Source organism: Bombyx mori, chromosome 9 (assembly GCF_030269925.1).
Source record: "Bombyx mori chromosome 9, ASM3026992v2".
Taxonomy (NCBI): Eukaryota; Metazoa; Arthropoda; class Insecta; order Lepidoptera; family Bombycidae; genus Bombyx; species Bombyx mori.
The window spans coordinates 8,005,104-8,025,838 of NC_085115.1; the positions used below are offsets into that span (position 1 = coordinate 8,005,104).

General features: G+C 39.8%; 1 protein-coding gene across 1 annotated transcript; it reads left to right on the forward strand.

Annotated features, from left to right (window-relative positions):
* The first annotated feature begins 10,082 nt into the window (after positions 1 to 10,082).
* Positions 10,083 to 19,788, forward strand: Or-30 (olfactory receptor 30). The gene is given in 6 exon segments (NM_001098316.1): positions 10,083 to 10,917; positions 11,268 to 11,367; positions 12,306 to 12,410; positions 12,498 to 12,653; positions 15,652 to 15,669; positions 19,608 to 19,788. Coding segments are annotated over 6 exon segments (1,194 nt in total). The 5' UTR covers positions 10,083 to 10,138; the 3' UTR covers positions 19,644 to 19,788.
* Positions 19,789 to 20,735: the final 947 nt, after the last annotated feature.

Consider the following 20,735-nt stretch of genomic DNA (forward strand, 5'->3'; position numbering starts at 1 on the left):
ATTGATTGGTATTATCTAGACTGTCTACGCTATCTCAGCTTAGCGTATGTCAAAGGAAAACCAACTGTCTGAAAGTGAATGAATGAAAGTAGCAATGGTTGGTCCAATATACCTATATAAATATATTAATTAATTAATATAGCCGCAGAATTTTTCGTCACAACATTTTATGTTGTTAAATTGATTATTAGGACAGTAGAGATATAAAGTAGGATACCTATGCTATCAACTTTTGTATTGTATTGTAAAAACAATTAAAAATGTTTTTAATGTATATAAATATATATATAAATGTGTAGATTCCATTTCAGGGATGAAAAATTTAAAAGAAATTTAGACCATCATTCAATGAAAGCCAATCACACTAATTGATATAAACCAAACGTAAATACATATTATAGAAGAAGATAATAAAATTTTATGAGAAATAATGCCAAATTTCAATACTCAGTCAATCGAGTGCCACCAGTCTCCGAGTACATTGCTTTGAAATACTAGCAGATTGAAAGACGGGCTTAAAGTTAAATATTCATCGCATTCTACTATTGGGAAAGTGAAAAACCTTATTTAATAAAATCAACATTTTCTAAGGCAATTCAATTTGCCTATCGGTATTGTATTTAATCTCTTGAATCTTAGAAGCACAACATTACGTGACTAATTCTCTTCGAGACTCTCCGTTTCTAAAACATCCTATTTATATTTACGGAAGGAGTTGATGGATGGGTGTCCGTCTGTTCAGCTGTTCAGAAATGAGACTAATTGAACTGTGGCCTCCGAAAAATAGGACGTTGGAAGTAAAATATGTTTTTTGCTGTAGTCTCTCTGGAGGCTTCGAGAACAAAGACATAATTTATTTCACAAATCTTGTTGGAATAATATTAACTAAACGATGGCCGATTTTTTTTTTTTGATAACGTCATCTTGTTGTGTCTTTAAAGCGGTTAGTTGCCCTCAATTAAGAAAAATGGTATTATTATTCGCCAATAGATGTCGGGAAGAGTTGATTATTGAAAACACGAATAAAACAACATTTTCTGAAAATAAATCGTAGCTAGATCGATTAATCGCCCCCGAAATCCCCTGTATACTAAATGTTATGAAAATCGTTGGAGCCGTTTCCGAGATTCAGATTATATAAGTACATATATATTAATATACAAGAATTGCTCGTTTAAAGTTATAAGAAGATTACTGGTTTACTGGTGGTAGGACTTCTTGTGAATCCGCGCGGGTACCACCGCCCTGCCTATTTCTGCCGTGAAGCAGTAATGCGTTTCGGTTAGAAGGGTGGGGCAGCCGTTGTAACTATACTGAGATCTTAGAACTTATATCTCAAGGTGGGTGGTGCATTTACGTCGTAGATGTCCATGGGCTCCAGTAACCACTTAACATCAGGTGGGCTGTGAGCACGTCCACCCAACTAAGCAATAAAATAAAATAAAAAAATACAATACAAATGAAATCACTACTCGTAAATGTTTGTATTGACTGATTTCAACCGTCCAGATCTAAAACGTTTCTTGATAAAAATATTCAATGCGAACAAATTTAAGCACACCTGTGATATAAATTGAGCTTTTTGATGCATTTAAGCTTAATCGGTTTATGTGTTAACGGTGAGTCGTCGTGTGATTTTATTTAGATATTAAGCAGATTATTGCGCAAAAATAGACCAGGCTAAAAACAGAAATTTTCAGCCAACACAAAACTTTAATCCGGAGCTCAGACTCCAATTCCCCCATTTTGCCGATCGTAATCCTCTTTCTGTTCGTAATACCTAGAACTAGAAAAATATATCACACCAACTCTATATTTGAACACCGCTTTTAAAATACCTTAATAAAAAAAAACGCGACAACCTACAACCTCTGATAATGTTAAAGTAAACGATCATTATTCAGATCACTTAATCCTATTTCGTTTGAACTTTTGATTTTCTTAATACATTCAGCTCTCAATGTTAAAAACTGCCATAAAATTAATTGAACGAAATCCTCGTTTAAATATTTATTATAATAAATATCGGCTTCACAACGTTTTTAAATAAAAAGAAAAATCACGTTATCGAACATCAATGCCGCCATTACATTTACCATTTTAATCTATATATTTTTATTATATATAAAATGAATTGCTGTTCGTTAGTCTCGCTAAAACTCGAGAACGGCTGGACCGATTTGGCTAATTTTGATCTTGAATTATTTGTGGAAGTCCAGAAAAGATTTAAAAGGTAGATAAATATGAAAATGCTCGGAATTAAATAAAAATAACAATTTTGTTTTGCCTTTGATGTGTCCCCCGTCAAACGGATTCCTTTTATTTGTTTTAAGTTTATTTTATACAAAAATTTAGGTCTTTTATTTGTCGATTGAAGCACTACGAAGTCTGCCGGGTCAGCTGGTATTTTTATAAGATTGAAAAGAAATGTGAAAATACTTCGTAAATATGTAATTTTTTTTAACCTTATTATTATTGTTTTTATTTTAGTTTTTTATTTTTAAATAAAATTTTGTCTCTTTACTACTGTTACAGCGTCGAACACATAGGTATATAGCTATAATGCTAATATCCATTCAATGAGTCAGCTATGGGCCGCGGTTCAGGCGATCCATCAGATCTGACCTGTCTATACTGTGATGACCTGTTGGAAACGAACTACGCTTAGCGCCTCACTGAAAGATTACATATGCCCTCTGATAATTGTCGTTTTTCACGTAATGAGAACTTAATTATGTGGTTTATATTACCACTGATTATAGTATGAATGTGCATGACGCATTTATTTTGCAAGAGCTTATTATTGAAATATGTGTACGTGTAGCAAAAAAAAACTGGAACAATTTTAAGATTTATTTATCTATTGGTTAATTAGGTGAACGAGATGCTCATCTGCTGCTAAGTGGTTAATGGACATCTACAACGTAAATGCGCCATCTACCTTGAGATATAAGTTCTAAGATCTCATTATAGTTACAATGGCTGCCCTACCCTTCAAACCGAAACGCATTACTGCTTTACGGCAGAAATAGGCAGGGCGATGGTACACTAGGTGGGCTGTGAGCCCGTCCGACCATCTAAGCAATAAAAAAAAAGAGCAGTGGTTCGCAGAATCTACCAACGGATCGGAAACGAGACCCACTGAAAAGGTCCGGCAGGAATTTCAGTGGGCTGTGTCTATGGGCTAATTCACTCTTCGAGTGAATGAAAATGATTTTTAATCCAGACATTGTGTCTGATATCCATTCATTATCCGAGCACTTACTTATTAAATAAGTGAAGTTCCAAATTTTCTATTGTCTACCAAACACGGGAACCAATTAAGGGAGCTCATGATTGATTAGTGTCCATTGTCATCGGGGCTACAATTTGGGGTACTGCCGCGTTCCTGCAAAGATAATGAAATATCACTTAACGTAACACGAGCATATTACTTTATCATGAAAAAAGATTTTAATTTTCTTTGGCCTTTTTTTTCTTCACGCTAAAGCGTAAGTAGACAGACTGTTGTAAAAAGTCTCCGAATTAATTAAGGAAAACCCATTCCTCGACTTTTAATTAATTTTCACCTAAAATAATGTTCTGAGTTACGATTTCAGCTAAAGGGTTGCAAAAATTGGATCGTCAGACACGTACCTAGATCGTAAAATTTTATTTACGCAAACACACAAGACATTAGCGACAGCAGTAAAGCTTTGAAACGCTCAAACATTAATCAGTCTCGAATTTACTAAGCGAAAGCAAGAAACTTTCTTGGAAAAGTATTTCAGGAATTATTAGAAAGCAGGTCCGGAGGAATAAAGAGTATATCCAGAAAAGCTCTTGTTTCAGACTATATAGCTGTATATACTATCTATATAAGTATATAACCGTCACAGTACATATACGTCATGATAATCGCCTTATCGTAGCCGCCGCTGACTACTTCCCGAATCCTGATCATGCAGGAGTCAGTCACCGTCGACGCCCTAGACACGTCCTTACGGATCCATCAGATCCAATAACCTTTGCATTAGACGCCTTCAGCTCTAACGCTAGGAGCAGGCTTAGGGACCCCGGTAACCGTACTCGTCGAACTTGACAAAGAGTTCGCCGTGCAACCTAACCCATGAATCAGCTCGCTGAGTTTCTCGCCGGATCTTCTCAGCGGGTCGCGATTCCGATCCGGTAGTAGATTCATTCGCGAAGCAGCTGCTCTTGAGCTGTTAGGTCCCCTTCGGAGGCGCTCGGGTAGCTGTTAGCAAATCCCACCCCTCCTGGCTGAGCCTTTGCTCGCCCACCTGTCCTGGTGAAACTGGAAAGGCCTCCGGGCCACCAGTAATCCTTCAATCATAAAAAAATAATAAGTTCATGTCGGTCCCGGTCTCATAACTGATTATCGCGCTTACGCTCTTTTGTATGTGTAGTAAAATATCAATAAAAATTTTATATTGAAAATAAATAAATCAAACAGAGCATATACAAAAACATTATTACATATATAAAGAGATAATAAAAAAATGTAACTCACCAAGTCCGCGCCTGAGACTTTTACGAACGCAAATATTTTTCCCAACTTAAATAAGAGCGTTTGCTATTGGAGCATTAGGGCTTACGCAAATCAATAAATCTATCTAAAGCAAATGTTCGTGCATGTTTTCTGGTGGCTTTCGCATTCCGCAGTTTACGTGGCCTAAAAAAACCAACCAGATTTCAAAACAATGTGCTTAATTTAAAAATTAATTAACGGAAATTATAAAACACGCACAATCGTGCATAATAATATAAGTACATACTGATCACATAATATGATCTACAGCATACAATAATCATGAATTAGGTCATATTTTATCTTGATGTAAAAAAAATCGTCCTACATTTTTTAAGCTGAGTAATTTTCACAGAGGTACCTCTTTTTAAAAATATAAGCAAACATAGCATATTATTATAATTCATTTATTCTGCATGCGTTTTGCATAGCATATAATTCATTTATTCATTTATTATATTTTCATTTAATGTAATCATACTGTAACTCAATAAGTAAACAATAGGTACTTTTTTTCATGGAAAATTGTTTGTATCGAAGTTCATTCAGGGATTTATCATTTAAGCCTTTAGGGATTGGCAGTCCGGCATCGATCCATCGATCCAGCTGGACCCGGCTAGAGCCGAATAGAGAAAGATCATCCCACCGCATGGGGCTATTTATTATCGGGCTTCATTCTTTACCTATAATTCTATTCCACCTTCACATACTTTTGCAGGTACATATAGTAATAGTTTAATATATTTTCAACAGCTTTACTACTTTTAGCACTTTGTCTAGAATGTAATTGAATCTAGAAATTTCCTCAATCTTAGATTTTAAAAAATTGATCGAAAAAAGTGATGCATGTATTACTTCTTCATGGCAGGCTCACAAATCGACCTATCAACAGTAACTAGACAAATTATATATTGCGGGTTCGATTTTTTTTCACGATGCTATTCCTTCACCGTAGAAGTCATTTATGAATGTTTGTACGTATTCCATTAGAAAAATTGGTACCTGCCCACATGATTCAAGCACCGGAAAAGTGACATCGCTCGATTCGAATGACTAGGCGTCTTACCCTTAAGACCACGGTAACTTCAAAATACAAATTAATTTTTGCTCTGTTATATACATCACAGTTTTCGAAAGAAAAAAAACTTATTTTGTTGCGAATGTACTTGTTAACGTTGAGAGAGATTGAATTAAATAATTTTGAAATATACTGAATACTCGTAATCTATTTTTAATTGTTGAATCTACCAGCATATAAAAAAGAAAAAAAAAGAAATTAGTACTAGCCGAGTATAAACCAGAGAGTATCTCTTTTATTATAATTAGTACAAATGAACCAAAGTCATACGCAGGTGACCTTTAATTGTAAACAGTTAAGTATTATTCAAGCTCCACACATGACTAGTTCAACTATAGTATACGTCTTGATGTTCAAATATTATTATATTACTAGATGATTATGTTAATCTTTATTTCTTTTTTGGTGTACAATAAAGAATACTCTCTCTCTCTCTCTAATGACGGGATGTTTTTTGATAAATTGTGTTTTTCTTAGAAATTATATTTAAATACGAATTACACATTGATAAAATGATGAAATATGGATAATATTTTTCGATCCTACCGACAGAATATTAAACAAATATGTACTGGTTACTTAAAGAAAAAATCAAAATTATCGATAAAGTTGATAATTGAAAACACGAATAGAACAACATTCTGAAAATAAATCGTAGCTAGATCGATTTATCGCCCCCGAAATCCCCTGTATACTAAATTTTATGAAAATCGTTGGAGCCGTTTCCGAGATTCACATTATATATATATTTATATACAAGAATTGCTCGTTTAAAGATAAAAGATATTGACTACAAAGAAATCGGTTGCAAAATTATCTACTTTGAACATAAACGATTTAACTATATGCATCAGTTACACTGTAGTTTGAATTATTTAACAAAAACAACATTTTCTTGTTCAAGCGATGTTCAATAACAAAAAAAAACTGAATATTAACATTTTTATTACTAGCATTCTAAAGTCACGAACTCATTCTTCAATATCAATATCTTTTGTTACATTATTACTTCTTCAGGGAAATCTATGTTAAATATACAAATATTAATAACGATATTTGAATAGTAAACTTTGAACAAACTACTATATGCAAAATATGTTTTGTCCTATCTACGGAAATATCACAGTAAATTTTGTTTACTGGAAAAATAATATTATCATTCTACTTAGTAACTTTAATTTTTTCGTTCCCAATGCATAAATAAATAGTGAACTCTACGAGTGAACGTCATATTAACTTCTTTCGACGTTAACATTTCTTTCGACAATCGAACAATAAATACACTTACAGATTTAGCAAATAAAATTTCAAACTTTTCTAAAGGCTATTTTATTGTTCGTAGTTCTTTGTACATGTCGGATTATACCTTTGTTGTTGGTGAGTTATTTTAGGAGAACTGTGAGGGGAGGTCGAGATTCAAAATACTGTATTCAACACAGCAAGGGATCTTCAGTATCACGGTCGGAATACAGATGAACCAAAATAAAGTGGAACATCTTTGGGGTGGCCTAAATGGACTTGGATATGTTGTCACGGTTTGTGTTCAACATATCTGCTTAAGCACGGATTTGTAACTGAGTACATTGGAATGTTTTAACTGTATCAAAGCTAATAACTTTCATTGGTTCCTCATCATCAACACAAATCTTCAATCAACAATCAACAGTTTATTTTATCAAAAATATACATTGAAATACCAATTATTCCTGATCACGTCTTATTGGCACTCCGGATTATGACAATAAATTCTTCTAACTTAATATCCACTGATTCGTGTTAATTTACCCTTATTGTAAGATTAATCCAATCTCTATAAATTGACTATTGCTCGATGGGGTCATTCTATGTATAATACAATAGAGAAATCCCAAATTCCATTCCATTTTAAAATATTTAGTAAATAATATGCATTTCGGTTGGTTTTTTGGTTAACATTAGGATTGATTAATAAGTAGCATTTCTCTTGTGAATATAATGCAAGAGATGACATAGGAATAGTTAGTTAAATTGGGTTTAGTTATTTATTTTTATATTTATTTTTTACCATTAGCATGAACATCAATACGCCTCCACAATTATGAACCGTAAAGCTAATTTGTGTTATCAACAAAAAGGAAAATTATTATTTTTGATTTTATAAATCACACTGCCGCAAACAATATTAATTGTGCTAATTCAAAAAACCATATATATTTTCTATAAGAAACAAAACGTTATAGCCTAATTGATTAAACCAAGTTAATTATTCGCGATGTGCACGAACCTTTTTCTAAGCCTTAAAGGCGACGCGACCCTTCATTTCGTTAACTTTCGCAGAATACACAATGAGCCGCAAGCTTCGCAGGACCTTATTAAATCGTAAGTCCTTATTTAATCAAATACGTTGCATAAACGTTCTGTAAATGCAAATTTAATATTAATCCTCTCACAGGCCTAATAACAACGTGTCATGTATAAATAAATGTACATCGTTACCGCTAATACACAAGACAAAAGCCCTAAAGGCCGAAGCTCAAAGCAGTTTTCTCACTATATAGATGACTCAGCAGCTAGAAATGCCAGACAACAAAGCTCTTTACTAGACAAAAGATAGAAATAGGTTAAGAGAAACAGTGAGGAGAGTACAGAAGAGTCATGATCCTCAACAATAAGGGAACGGCCGAGAAGAAGTATAAGAAGAAGAATAAATGTACATCTAATTACAAGTATTTGGTCTATAAATCTTCTCTAAGCCAATTCCTGTATCAATAGTATTCCCTGTATCATTAGATAAAAAAAATCGAAACTTCTCTTGTTTACGACAACGACAACTAGTATTGACAGTAAATTCTAAAAGTACTAATTGTCGCATATGGTCATGATGAAATATTAGTAATAAAAAATAAAAGATAAATAAACAATGGAACATCAGTCAAATTGAAAAGAGATTGTTTATATATACCACAATAATTTTTAATGATGTACATAAGGAGCGAGGTCACGATTCGCCACGTGTTCATTGATTGTCGAAGCCCACAAGTGAGCACGAAGACATAACAATGTGAAAACCGCTACCCACCTTCAGACACGAACTCGGAATCTAAATTGTATTGTAGTAGCAGCTGTCTTCCGCTTCAAGCCGGAACAAACAATTACCTCACACCAGAATCAGACAAAGGGTGGTAATACTTACCCGTAGGAACTTTCAATACATCCTCCAAAATTTGAGAATAAAAATTCGGTGAGGGTCTACAGAAATGAGGTCAGAGAATCATTTACAAAATAATTTGTCCGACTGTTTAGTCCGATTAGAAGACAGTTAGTCAGACAGACAAACTATTAGTAGACAGTTACTAATAGTTAAGAATCTTTCTTATTCTTTACTAAAATTCGTAATCTCCTTAGTTTTATACTCAATGTGATAGTGGTGGGATATTAGAATTCACACTACTAGTAAATTTCTAACATAAAGCATTTTCAGTTCAGATCTGAATGCCAGGGGATGGTCAGAAGATTTAGATTTAATGTCTCAATGTGAACGGGGATAATGACGTGGTATCCAGGGCCTTGATGATTTATTTAGGCTTATATGTAGGAAAACACATACAAAGCCTCAGAAATTTCAATGTGCTGTATTTCAACCCTAATTGTAAGGATACTCGATGTAAGTACCCAATACCTGTCACTCGTGCTCGTGCCTCTCTTGTGTTATTATGCCTTCACGTACACGGATATGTTATGATTACTACTTGAATTAATTATTACGGAATGAAGCACATTCTGTCTTCGCTGTAATTGAAATCTAGAGAGTCGAGGGATTGACAGAATAATTTATTGGTTCTCATATTGTGTTATAGAAGTTGGTCAAGTTAAAAAAATTAATTACAATTTTATTGTTTTTGTACATATGCGACACCGCAACAATGCAATAATATATCTTCAATTCATCTTGAGTGACACTGCCGAAGTCTAAGAAACTGATATGAATAACGGCTTTGTGACCGACATTAGCAGAGTGATAGTACCAACTCACGCGGACTCACAATAAGGTCTACTACGCTTGATAGATTAATATAATCAAAGCTTAAGATTATGTACCTAGACCACAAGGTCCAAGAACATACTCTTAAACAAGCATTACAAACAACATTACAGGATTATATTTAGGTTTTATATCACTGTAAGCAACTGTGTTCACACACGATTTTTTATTTTATTTTTGAAGTTTTATATGTTTATAATATTTTTTATTGGTGTAGGTAAAAAGTAGAGTGACGATACCTACTCATGCGAGCTACATAATAGCCTTATTATCAGTAATTACAAATACAAGTTACAGTTTTTGCTTCTTTGACATTTATTACACGATGTTGTTCCTTTATCGTCGAAGTTAATATTAAAAATATATTAGCTCAATCATTTTGTCAGTTACATTTCCCCATGAATATAATCAATATCCTTGTGCGATTGAAGAAATTATAGGCTTGGAAAATGTTGAAACACGGATTTCTCGAGCAGTCGATCAATTCCAATGTCAATGAGCACATGTTGAAATGTCGGTTTCCAATTTGAAATTCGAAGTACTTTTCAAACCTACCACTATGTCATTGCATATGAATCGTTCGCATCCATCTATCAAACGAAATAAAATTTGGCTACTCCAGTTCATATCACTAATGACGCTTACGGTATTTTGTGCTACTGGACTAATCACATCCTTATTGTTCCACGATTTAAAATTTGGTAAATACATGGAAGCAAGCAAGAATGGAACTATAGCTATGCTGTCATTTACAACCACTTTTAAATACAGTCTTTTGCTTTATTTACAAAAATCTCTCAACCGTCTCATTGCAAAAATTGACATGGATTACGAAATTGCAAAAGGCTTAACACCTCAGGAAAAGGCTATAGTGCTTAATTATGCTAAAAAGGGAGTCATTGTGAGCAAATTCTGGTTATTCACAGCATTTGCAATAACATTTTGTTTTCCCCTAAAGGCTTTTATTATTATGGGTTACCGATTCTTTATCAAAAACGAATTTCGGCTAGAGCCAATGTTTGACATGACATACCCAGAACCTATAGAAAGTTACAAAACTTCGTTTCCTGTTTACTTTATTCTATTTGTCGTGTTTTTTTTGTTTGGTTGTTATGCTTCAAGTTTGTTTGTGGCATTTGATCCTCTAGTGCCTATCTTCGTGTTACATGCTTGTGGACAACTTGATTTACTTAGCCTAAGAATCACCAAACTGTTTTCGGACACAAAAAACCCGAGAATTATTGCCAAGGAATTGAAAGTGATAATATCCAAGCTGCAGGAGCTGTACGGGTATGTTGGTATTTGAGTCGACTATTATCAAAGGCGGCAATCTGACTTTTGGACAATGATTGGTAAATCAGAAAAACGAATTATTGACTTTGTATTCCATTGGCAGTCACAAAACTCTTCGGAACGGCATCTTAGATAAATAACAGGTTAACTATTAACCTTTATTTAATGCAGGTTTTGAACCGTATTCTTTGAAGGAGACGATTATATTCAAATAAATCTGTATTGACATATCAATAAAATTTTTTTGTCCAAATGTACAGATTGCCGCCTTTGATAATAGACGACTCATTTGTCGATTAATCGGAATTTAATCGCTTCATTTTCATTTAAGTATTTTTCTATTACAGCTTTGTGAATTTCATCAAGGTCAACTTTTCTATTTTATATGAATATAATATGAAAATTACCACAATCTCAATGCCACTAAGTGCTTTTCAAGTTGTAGAGGTAAGCTGATATTTTATATTAAAAGTCGTCGTGGCCTAAAGATAAGACGTCCGGTGCATTCGTATCGAGCGATGCACCGGTGTTCGAATCTCGCTGGCGGGTACCAATTTTTCTAATGAAATACGTACTCAACAAATGTTCACGATTGACTTCCACGGTGAAGGAATAGCATCGTGCAATAAAAATGAAACCCGCAAAATTATAATTTGCGTAATTACTGGTTGTAGGACCTCTTGTGAGTCCGCGCGAGTGGGTACCACCGCCCCGCCTGTTTCTGCCGTGAAGCAGTGATGCGTTTCGGTTTGAAGGGTGGGGCAGCCGTTATGACTATACTGAGACTTTAGAACTATATCTCAAGGTGTGTGGCGCATTTGCGTTGTAGATGTCTATGGGCTCCAGTAACCACTTAACACCAGGTGGGCTGTGAGCTCGTCCATACATCTAAGCAATAAAAAAATAAAAAAATATATATATATATAGTTTTTGCGATGACATAACTATGTTTTTTTTTTCACAAAAGCGTTTTTAAAGTATTTGATAAATATTGATTTTCAAAGAAAAAACAACCTTGTATCCTAAAGTGTCCCTGTGCCTATTAATTTAGGCCCAGCTGTGTCTCTTGCACTCCCAGTTGAAACGGAGTTCCTTATGCTATATCCTTTTTGTGCTTTTATTAAGGAATAGTGATTAAATAAAAAATAAAGAATCAGCACAAAATGATTTAACCAATCAAAAAATGTGCATAAAGTCGAATAAAATTGTTATTGCAAATAAATTTCTGAAATATCTTAAAAAATCACCTATTTGTTTCTAAATATATAAAATATTTTTCTCCTTATAATTTATTTAATTTTCTTTTTGAAATTATTATTGTACTTAAGTACTATTGGTATGGAGCAAAAGTTACTATAATACTTAACGTTACTACTTTGTTTAAGAGTCTGCGGCGGGGAGAATTTAATATAGAGTTTACATACTTCTTTTTTGGATGTATACTTCACTTTTTTATGCCATGCTATTACAGCAATCTTCTTATGGAAAGGGTGAGTATTTATCTCAATAAAACGGCTAATTGAAATGAAATTACCGAGCTGTAGAAATAATTAACGATAATCACAATATGCTTTCAGAGTGAGAATTTTCGATTCGCCATATATTCATGCGGTTGGGAAAACCATAATGATAAAAATATTCGACAAATGCTGTTGTTCATGTTAACCAGAGCCACAGAACCGCTCGGTATAGCTACCGTATTTACCAACATTTCTCTCGACACATTTGCCGAGGTTAATACTTTTGACACGGTTTTATTAGCTTGATATGTATGTGGTTCATGAGAAACGTGTATCTCAATGATGACCCGGAGCTTGACTCCATCAGTAAGTATTTTCCGTCGGCATCAGTGCGCTACTTTGAGAAAGCGGTACGACACGAAAACCCTCTTGCCGTGGCTGCCGGAAACTTCATACCCGATCCTGCGGACCGAATGGTAAACAGTCGACGTCGCTCTAAAAAAGTCATTTCGGTTCTTCCCGAACCACTAACGGTGCTTTTAGGTAACTGAACCACTGCGAAAGTCCGATGACAGTCTGGCCCATAGTGCGAAAGAGAAGGCTGACCTTCTGGTCAAACTCTTCGCCTCGAACTCGACCGTGGACGACGGGGGTGCCACACCACCGAACATCCCCCGGTGTGATAGTTCCCTGCCGGAGATCTGCTTTACACAGTGTGCAGTCAGGCGGGAACTCCGACTCCTGGACGTCCATAAGTCGAGTGGGCCAGACGGCATCCCCGCAGTGGTTCTGAAAACGTGCGCCCCTGAGCTGACGCCTGCGCTAACGCGTCTGTATCGCCTCTCTTATTGCGCTAACAGGGTTCCGTCTTCATGGAAGACCGCCCACGTCCACCCTATCCCCAAGAAGGGTGACCGGTCGGACCCATCGAGCTATAGGCCTATCGCGATAACTTCCTTGCTTTCCAAGGTGATGGAGCGAATAATAAATATACAACTCCTGAAGTATCTTGAAGATCGCCAGCTGATCAGTGACCGACAGTACGGTTTCCGTCACGGTCGCTCAGCTGGCGATCTTCTCGTATACCTTACTCACAGGTGGGCTGAAGCCTTGGAGAGCAAGGGCGAGGCTCTTGCTGTGAGCCTTGATATCGCGAAGGCCTTCGACAGGGTCTGGCATAGGGCACTTCTGTCGAAGCTACCATCTTACGGAATCCCCGAGGGTCTCTGCAAGTGGATCGCTAGCTTTTTGGATGGGCGGAGCATCATGGTCGTTGTAGACGGTGACTGCTCTGATACCATGACCATTAACGCTGGCGTTCCACAAGGTTCGGTGCTCTCCCCCACGCTTTTCATCCTGTATATCAATGACATGCTGTCTATTGATGGCATGCATTGCTATGCGGATGACAGCACGGGGGATGCGCGATATATCGGCCATCAGAGTCTCTCTCGGAGCGCGGTGCAAGAGAGACGATCTAAACTTGTGTCTGAAGTGGAGAACTCTCTGAGGCGAGTCTCCGAATGGGGTGAATTGAACTTGGTTCAATTCAACCCGATAAAGACACAAGTTTGCGCGTTCACTGCGAAGAAGGACCCCTTTGTCATGGCGCCGCAATTCCAAGGAGTATCCCTGCAACCTTCCGAGAGTATTGGGATACTTGGGGTCGAGATTTCGAGCGATGTCCAGTTTCGGAGTCATCTGGAAGGCAAAGCCAAGTTGGCGTCCAAAATGCTGGGAGTCCTCAACAGAGCGAAGCGGTACTTCACGCCTGGACAAAGGCTTTTGCTTTATAAAGCACAAGTCCGGCCTCGCGTGGAGTACTGCTCCCATCTCTGGGCCGGGGCTCCCAAATACCAGCTTCTTCCATTTGACTCCATACAGAGGAGGGCCGTTCGGATTGTCGATAATCCCATTCTCACGGATCGTTTGGAGCCTCTGGGTCTGCGGAGGGACTTCGGTTCCCTCTGCATTTTGTACCGTATGTTCCATGGGGAGTGCTCTGAGGAATTGTTCGAGATGATACCGGCATCTCGTTTTTACCATCGCACCGCCCGCCACCGGAGTAGAGTTCATCCATACTACCTGGAGCCACTGCGGTCATCCACAGTGCGTTTCCAGAGGTCTTTTTTGCCACGTACCATCCGGCTATGGAATGAGCTCCCCTCCACGGTGTTTCCCGAGCGCTATGACATGTCCTTCTTCAAACGAGGCTTGTGGAGAGTATTAAACGGTAGGCAGCGGCTTGGCTCTGCCCCTGGCATTGCTGAAGTCCATGGGCGACGGTAACCACTCACCATCAGGTGGGCCGTATGCTCGTCTGCCTACAAGGGCAATAAAAAAAAAAAAAAAAAAAAAAAAAAAACTGAAGCACCGCTCACCGTTGTCGTCGAAACGTCGTTGTTGGCGAGTAAATTACCCCATAGACACAGCCCACTGAGTTTCTCGCCGGATTTTCTCAGTGGGTCGTGTTTCCGATCTAGTGTTCAGATCCTACAAAACACTGCTCTTGCTAGGGCTAGTGTTAGCAACGCCCCTAGGCTAAAACCCCGTGAGCTTCACGTACTTGCTAGGTTACGCATAGCCTCTCAAGGCTAACAGTTTAGGTAGGAAAAAAAAAGATATGTATACATGTTTGTATGTAACGGAATCTTTAAACGCAATTTTCGCCGACTTCACGACCGATCAAAGTAAATTGTCGATTATCATAAAAACTTGCACACGCATTACGAGTAGGAACGATGACAATACAATAATTTTATAACTTCGCTCTAATATCCTGACGAGTAATTAATAGACTAAAAAAATTATTAAATTTTACTTCTATTTGTTATTTGAGCGTGTTTCTTTTGTTGAAAATTATATTTATTTTTATCATGTTAACGTGTGAATGAATTCACAGTTAACCCGATATTAAAAGCTATCGAAGACCACAGATATAACAACGTAAAAGCCGCCACCCACCCACATAAGGTCTGAGTCTCAATTGTACTCTCAATACGTATAAAGAAGGTCTCGCCCTTCAAACAGAACACTTTACTGCTTCGCACCAGAAATAGGCAGGTTCATGGCAACTACCCAAGCGGGCTCACAAGACGCCCTACCATTTAGTATAACAGTACATATAATATAACAAATATAAAACTTAGTATCGTTTGTATTATATTTAGAAGCCATTACCCTTGAATCACAATATCTTGTTTGCCGCCTGTTTTTTTGTCTTTGGAAGTGATTTTGATATTTAAATGTTTAAACTTTTTATTTATTTCAGATGTGTCGTCAGTCCTACACTATCTTTAATCCCTAAAGAGTTGGATGCCGAGCTCGTCAAGGCCGACCTTCTCGAACAAGGCCTACCGGTTAACTCCGTACACCGCATGCACACAGGCCGCGGAAGGGAGCCATATAATATGGTTCTCGTCGCCCTCCAGCCTACCCCCGAGGGTAAGCAAATATTCAACATCCGAACGGTCTGTAGCCTTTCCGGAATCGCAGTCGAAACCCCACACAAGAAAGGCACACCTAGCCAGTGCCATAACTGCCAATTATACGGGCATTCTTCCCGTAACTGTCACGCGCGCCCCCGATGCGTCAAGTGCTTAGGCGATCACGCCACGGCCCTATGCACTCGCGATCAAAAAACCGCGACAGAACCGCCTAGCTGCGTCCTGTGTCGAACACAGGGTCACCCCGCAAATTACCGCGGATGCCCCCGAGCCCCGAAAATAAATCGCCGCGTCGCCCGCCAAAACCGCCTCCGAGCTTCCGGCCCAGACATCAAAGCCTCGGCACCCTCTGTGTCGCAGGCTAAGCCAGCGTTCGTTCCGGCGCCGGTGCCCAGTGTCTCGGCCTGGGCGAAACCGCTGCCGTACATGAACACGGCTACAACTCCCTCCTCCGCGATTCGTCCCGCCCCCGCGACTCGTCCCTCTCCCGCGACTTGCCCTCCGACCGCGTCCGACAATCTCGCTTTAGCGATCGACTTCTTTCAGTCGATCAACTTTGAGCGCGTTAACGCTTTGGGCGACGCCATTCGCGCTGCCTCCACTGCACAACACTTTATCGCCGTTGTGCAGGAATACGCCGACGTATACGCGTCATTAAATACGTACGTCCTCCCCTCACTCCGCCGGTAATCAATGGCGTATATAAGTAGAATAAAGCCCCTATCCATGACGATAGGATTTTTTAACGCTTACGGTCTCGCAAATCAACGTGATCAGGTTTCTGACTTTTTGCGTGACCATCAAATTGATATCTTTTTAGTGCAGGAGACCCTACTTAAGCCCGCGCGCCGTGACCCTAAAATCGCGAACTATAACATGGTCAGGAACGACAGGCTCTCTGCTCGTGGTGGTGGTACCGTCATTTACTATAGAAGAGCCCTGCATTGCGTCCCACTCGATCCTCCCGCGCTCGCTAATATCGAAGCATCAGTGTGCCGAATCTCACTGACGGGACACGCGCCGATCGTTATCGCGTCCGTTTATCTTCCACCGGATAAGATCGTTCTAAGCAGTGATATCGAGGCGCTGCTCGGCATGGGGAGCTCTGTCATTCTGGCTGGCGACCTAAATTGTAAACACATTAGGTGGAACTCACACACCACAACCCCGAATGGCAGGCGGCTTGACGCGTTAGTCGATAATCTCGCCTTCGATATCGTCGCTCCGCTAATCCCGACTCACTACCCGCTAAATATCGCGCATCGCCCGGATATACTCGACATAGCGTTATTAAAAAACGTAACTCTGCGCTTACACTCGATCGAAGTAGTTTCAGAGTTAGATTCAGACCACCGTCCCGTCGTTATGAAGCTCGGTCGCGCTCCCGATTCCGTTCCCGTCACGAGGACTGTGGTGGATTGGCACACGCTGGGCATCAGCCTGGCTGAATCTGATCCACCATCGCTACCGTTTAGCCCGGACTCTACCCCGTCTCCTCAGGATACCGCTGAAGCCATAGACATCTTAACGTCACACATCACCTCGACATTAGATAGGTCATCGAAACAAGTTGTAGCGGAGGACTTCCTTCACCGCTTCAAATTGTCCGACGATATTAGGGAACTCCTTAGAGCTAAGAACGCCTCGATACGCGCCTACGACAGGTATCCTACCGCGGAAAATCGTATTCGAATGCGTGCCCTACAACGCGACGTAAAGTCTCGCATCGCCGAAGTCCGAGATGCCAGATGGTCTGATTTCTTAGAAGGACTCGCGCCCTCCCAAAGGTCTTACTACCGCTTAGCTCGTACTCTCAAATCGGATACGGTAGTAACTATGCCCCCCCTCGTAGGCCCCTCAGGCCGACTCACGGCGTTCGATGATGACGAAAAAGCAGAGCTGCTGGCCGATACATTGCAAACCCAGTGCACGCCCAGCACTCAATCCGTGGACCCTGTTCATGTAGAATTAGTAGACAGTGAGGTAGAACGCAGAGCCTCCTTGCCACCCTCTGATGTGTTACCACCCGTCACCCCGATGGAAGTTAAAGACTTGATCAAAGACCTACGTCCTCGCAACCGCTCTACCCGTCCAACTCATCGTGATGTTGGCATCTATTTTCAATGCCGCTATGGCGAACTGTATCTTTCCCGCGGTGTGGAAAGAAGCGGACGTTATCGGCATACATAAACCCGGTAAACCAAAAAATCATCCGACGAGCTACCGCCCGATTAGCCTCCTCATGTCTCTAGGCAAACTGTATGAGCGTCTGCTCTACATACGCCTCAGAGACTTCGTCTCATCCAAGGGCATTCTCATCGATGAACAATTCGGATTCCGTACAAATCACTCATGCGTTCAACAGGTGCACCGCCTCACGGAGCACATTCTTGTGGGGCTTAATCGACCAAAACCGTTATACACGGGAGCTCTCTTCTTCGACGTCGCAAAAGCGTTCGACAAAGTCTGGCACAACGGTTTGATTTTCAAACTATTCAACATGGGTGTGCCGGATAGTCTCGTGCTCATCATACGGGACTTCTTGTCGAACCGCTCTTTTCGATATCGAGTCGAGGGAACCCGCTCCTCCCCACGACCTCTCACAGCTGGAGTCCCGCAAGGCTCTGTCCTCTCACCCCTCCTATTTAGCTTATTCGTTAACGATATTCCCCGGTCGCCGCCGACCCATTTAGCTTTATTCGCCGACGACACGACTGTTTACTATTCCAGTAGAAACAAGTCCCTAATCGCGAAGAAGCTTCAGAGCGCAGCCCTAGCCCTAGGACAGTGGTTCCGAAAATGGCGCATAGACATCAACCCAGCGAAAAGTACTGCGGTGCTCTTTCAGAGGGGAAGCTCCACACGGATTTCCTCCCGTATTAGGAGGAGGAATCTCACACCCCCGATTACTCTCTTTAGTCAATCCATACCCTGGGCCAGGAAGGTCAAGTACCTGGGCGTTACCCTGGATGCATCGATGACATTCCGCCCGCATATAAAATCAGTCCGTGACCGTGCCGCGTTTATTCTCGGTAGACTCTACCCCATGATTTGTAAGCGGAGTAAAATGTCCCTTCGGAACAAGGTGACACTTTACAAAACTTGCATAAGGCCCGTCATGACTTACGCGAGTGTGGTGTTCGCTCACGCGGCCCGCACGCACATAGACACCCTTCAATCTCTACAATCCCGCTTTTGCAGGTTAGCCGTCGGAGCTCCGTGGTTCGTGAGGAACGTTGACCTACACGACGACCTGGGCCTCGAATCTATACAGAAATACATGAAGTCAGCGTCGGAACGGTACTTCGATAAGGCTATGCGTCATGATAATCGCCTTATCGTAGCCGCCGCTGACTACTCCCCGAATCCTGATCATGCAGGAGCCAGTCACCGTCGACGCCCTAGACACGTCCTTACGGATCCATCAGATCCAATAACCTTCGCACTAGACGCCTTCAGCTCTAGGAGCAGGCTTAGGGACCTCGGTAACCGTACTCGTCGAACTCGACAAAGAGTTCGCCGTGCAACCTAACCCATGAATCAGCTCGCTGAGTTTCTCGCCGGATCTTCTCAGCGGGTCGCGATTCCGATCCGGTAGTAGATTCATTCGCGAAGCTGCTGCTCTTGAGCTGTTAGGTCTCCTTCGGAGGCGCTCGGGTAGCTGTTAGCAAATCCCACCCCTCCTGGCTGAGCCTTTGCTCGCCCACCTGTCCTGGTGAAACTGGAAAGGCCTCCGGGCCACCAGTAATCCTTCAATCATAAAAAAAAAAAAAAAAAAAAAACTATCTTTAACTTAATGAACGCTGCCTGGGCTTAAGTGCAAATTAACATTTTATTAAAAGCATCAGATTGTTTATAAAATACATAAGTATTGTAGACTTTTTAGATTCGTTTTACGTTATTTAAAGAATTAAACATAACATAATTTAACATTATTTAAACGACACTATTAGAACTTGTAGAATTACTTATAAAAAATTGTGTGTTTGTTGCTTTAAAATAAAACAGTCATTTTTATATCCGAGGATTTTGTTTCGCATTTCTTGGCGGACTCGATGGACTCAAGACTCACCCGATAATAATTCGCATCGCATTCAAGCATAAAGGTAGCGACAATAATACTTTTGTATTTCAAACATTACTCCGTCACTTCAACATTACTTCAACATTAGTCGAAAACTACTATTCCAGTATTGTTTAATATTGTCGACAAAAAGAAACTGTCAACCACTATTTGTTACATTTTAAATGCCTGTCTACTACTCGTACGTAGAACATTTTGTACTTACTGTGGGCCTCGTTATAAGACGGGCACATCATAACATTGGCACATAAAATCCTCCGGATCCACTCACGGTAGTTTTGAGCACTCAAATATCGGTCACCGTTGTCGACGAACTCTTGGAGTACGACATAAACACAACCCAGTGACCTCGGTTCTTCGCCGGGTCTTCTCAGTGTTATAGCGATATTCCGATCCGGCAGTAGATTCAGCGAAGCATTGTTCTTACTATGGCTAGGATTGGCAAGTTCTCTCAGGTTGAGCCCGTGAGCTCACCCACCCGTACACGCGAAGCTGGAATGTCCCTTAGCTTATCAACGTTTAGGGAGGGGGGAAAAAATTTAAAGATCAAAGAATAGTTCTGTTCAGAGCCAAATTACTGGTTTGCTGTTGGAATAGACAAGACGATCATATCAACCCGACAACTTGTATACCCACACTACACAGAACCGTTCATTCGTATCCTAAGTCAACAGTATAAGCTACAATATAAGGGATAAACGAAAATTTATTCAACCCCAAAAAGTCATACGATTTACGAGAAGTCGTAAATGGAAATAGGGGCATTTTACAGGGTTAACACATTTACTGCTAACAACTTGAAATTGTCTTATTTCAAAATCAGTT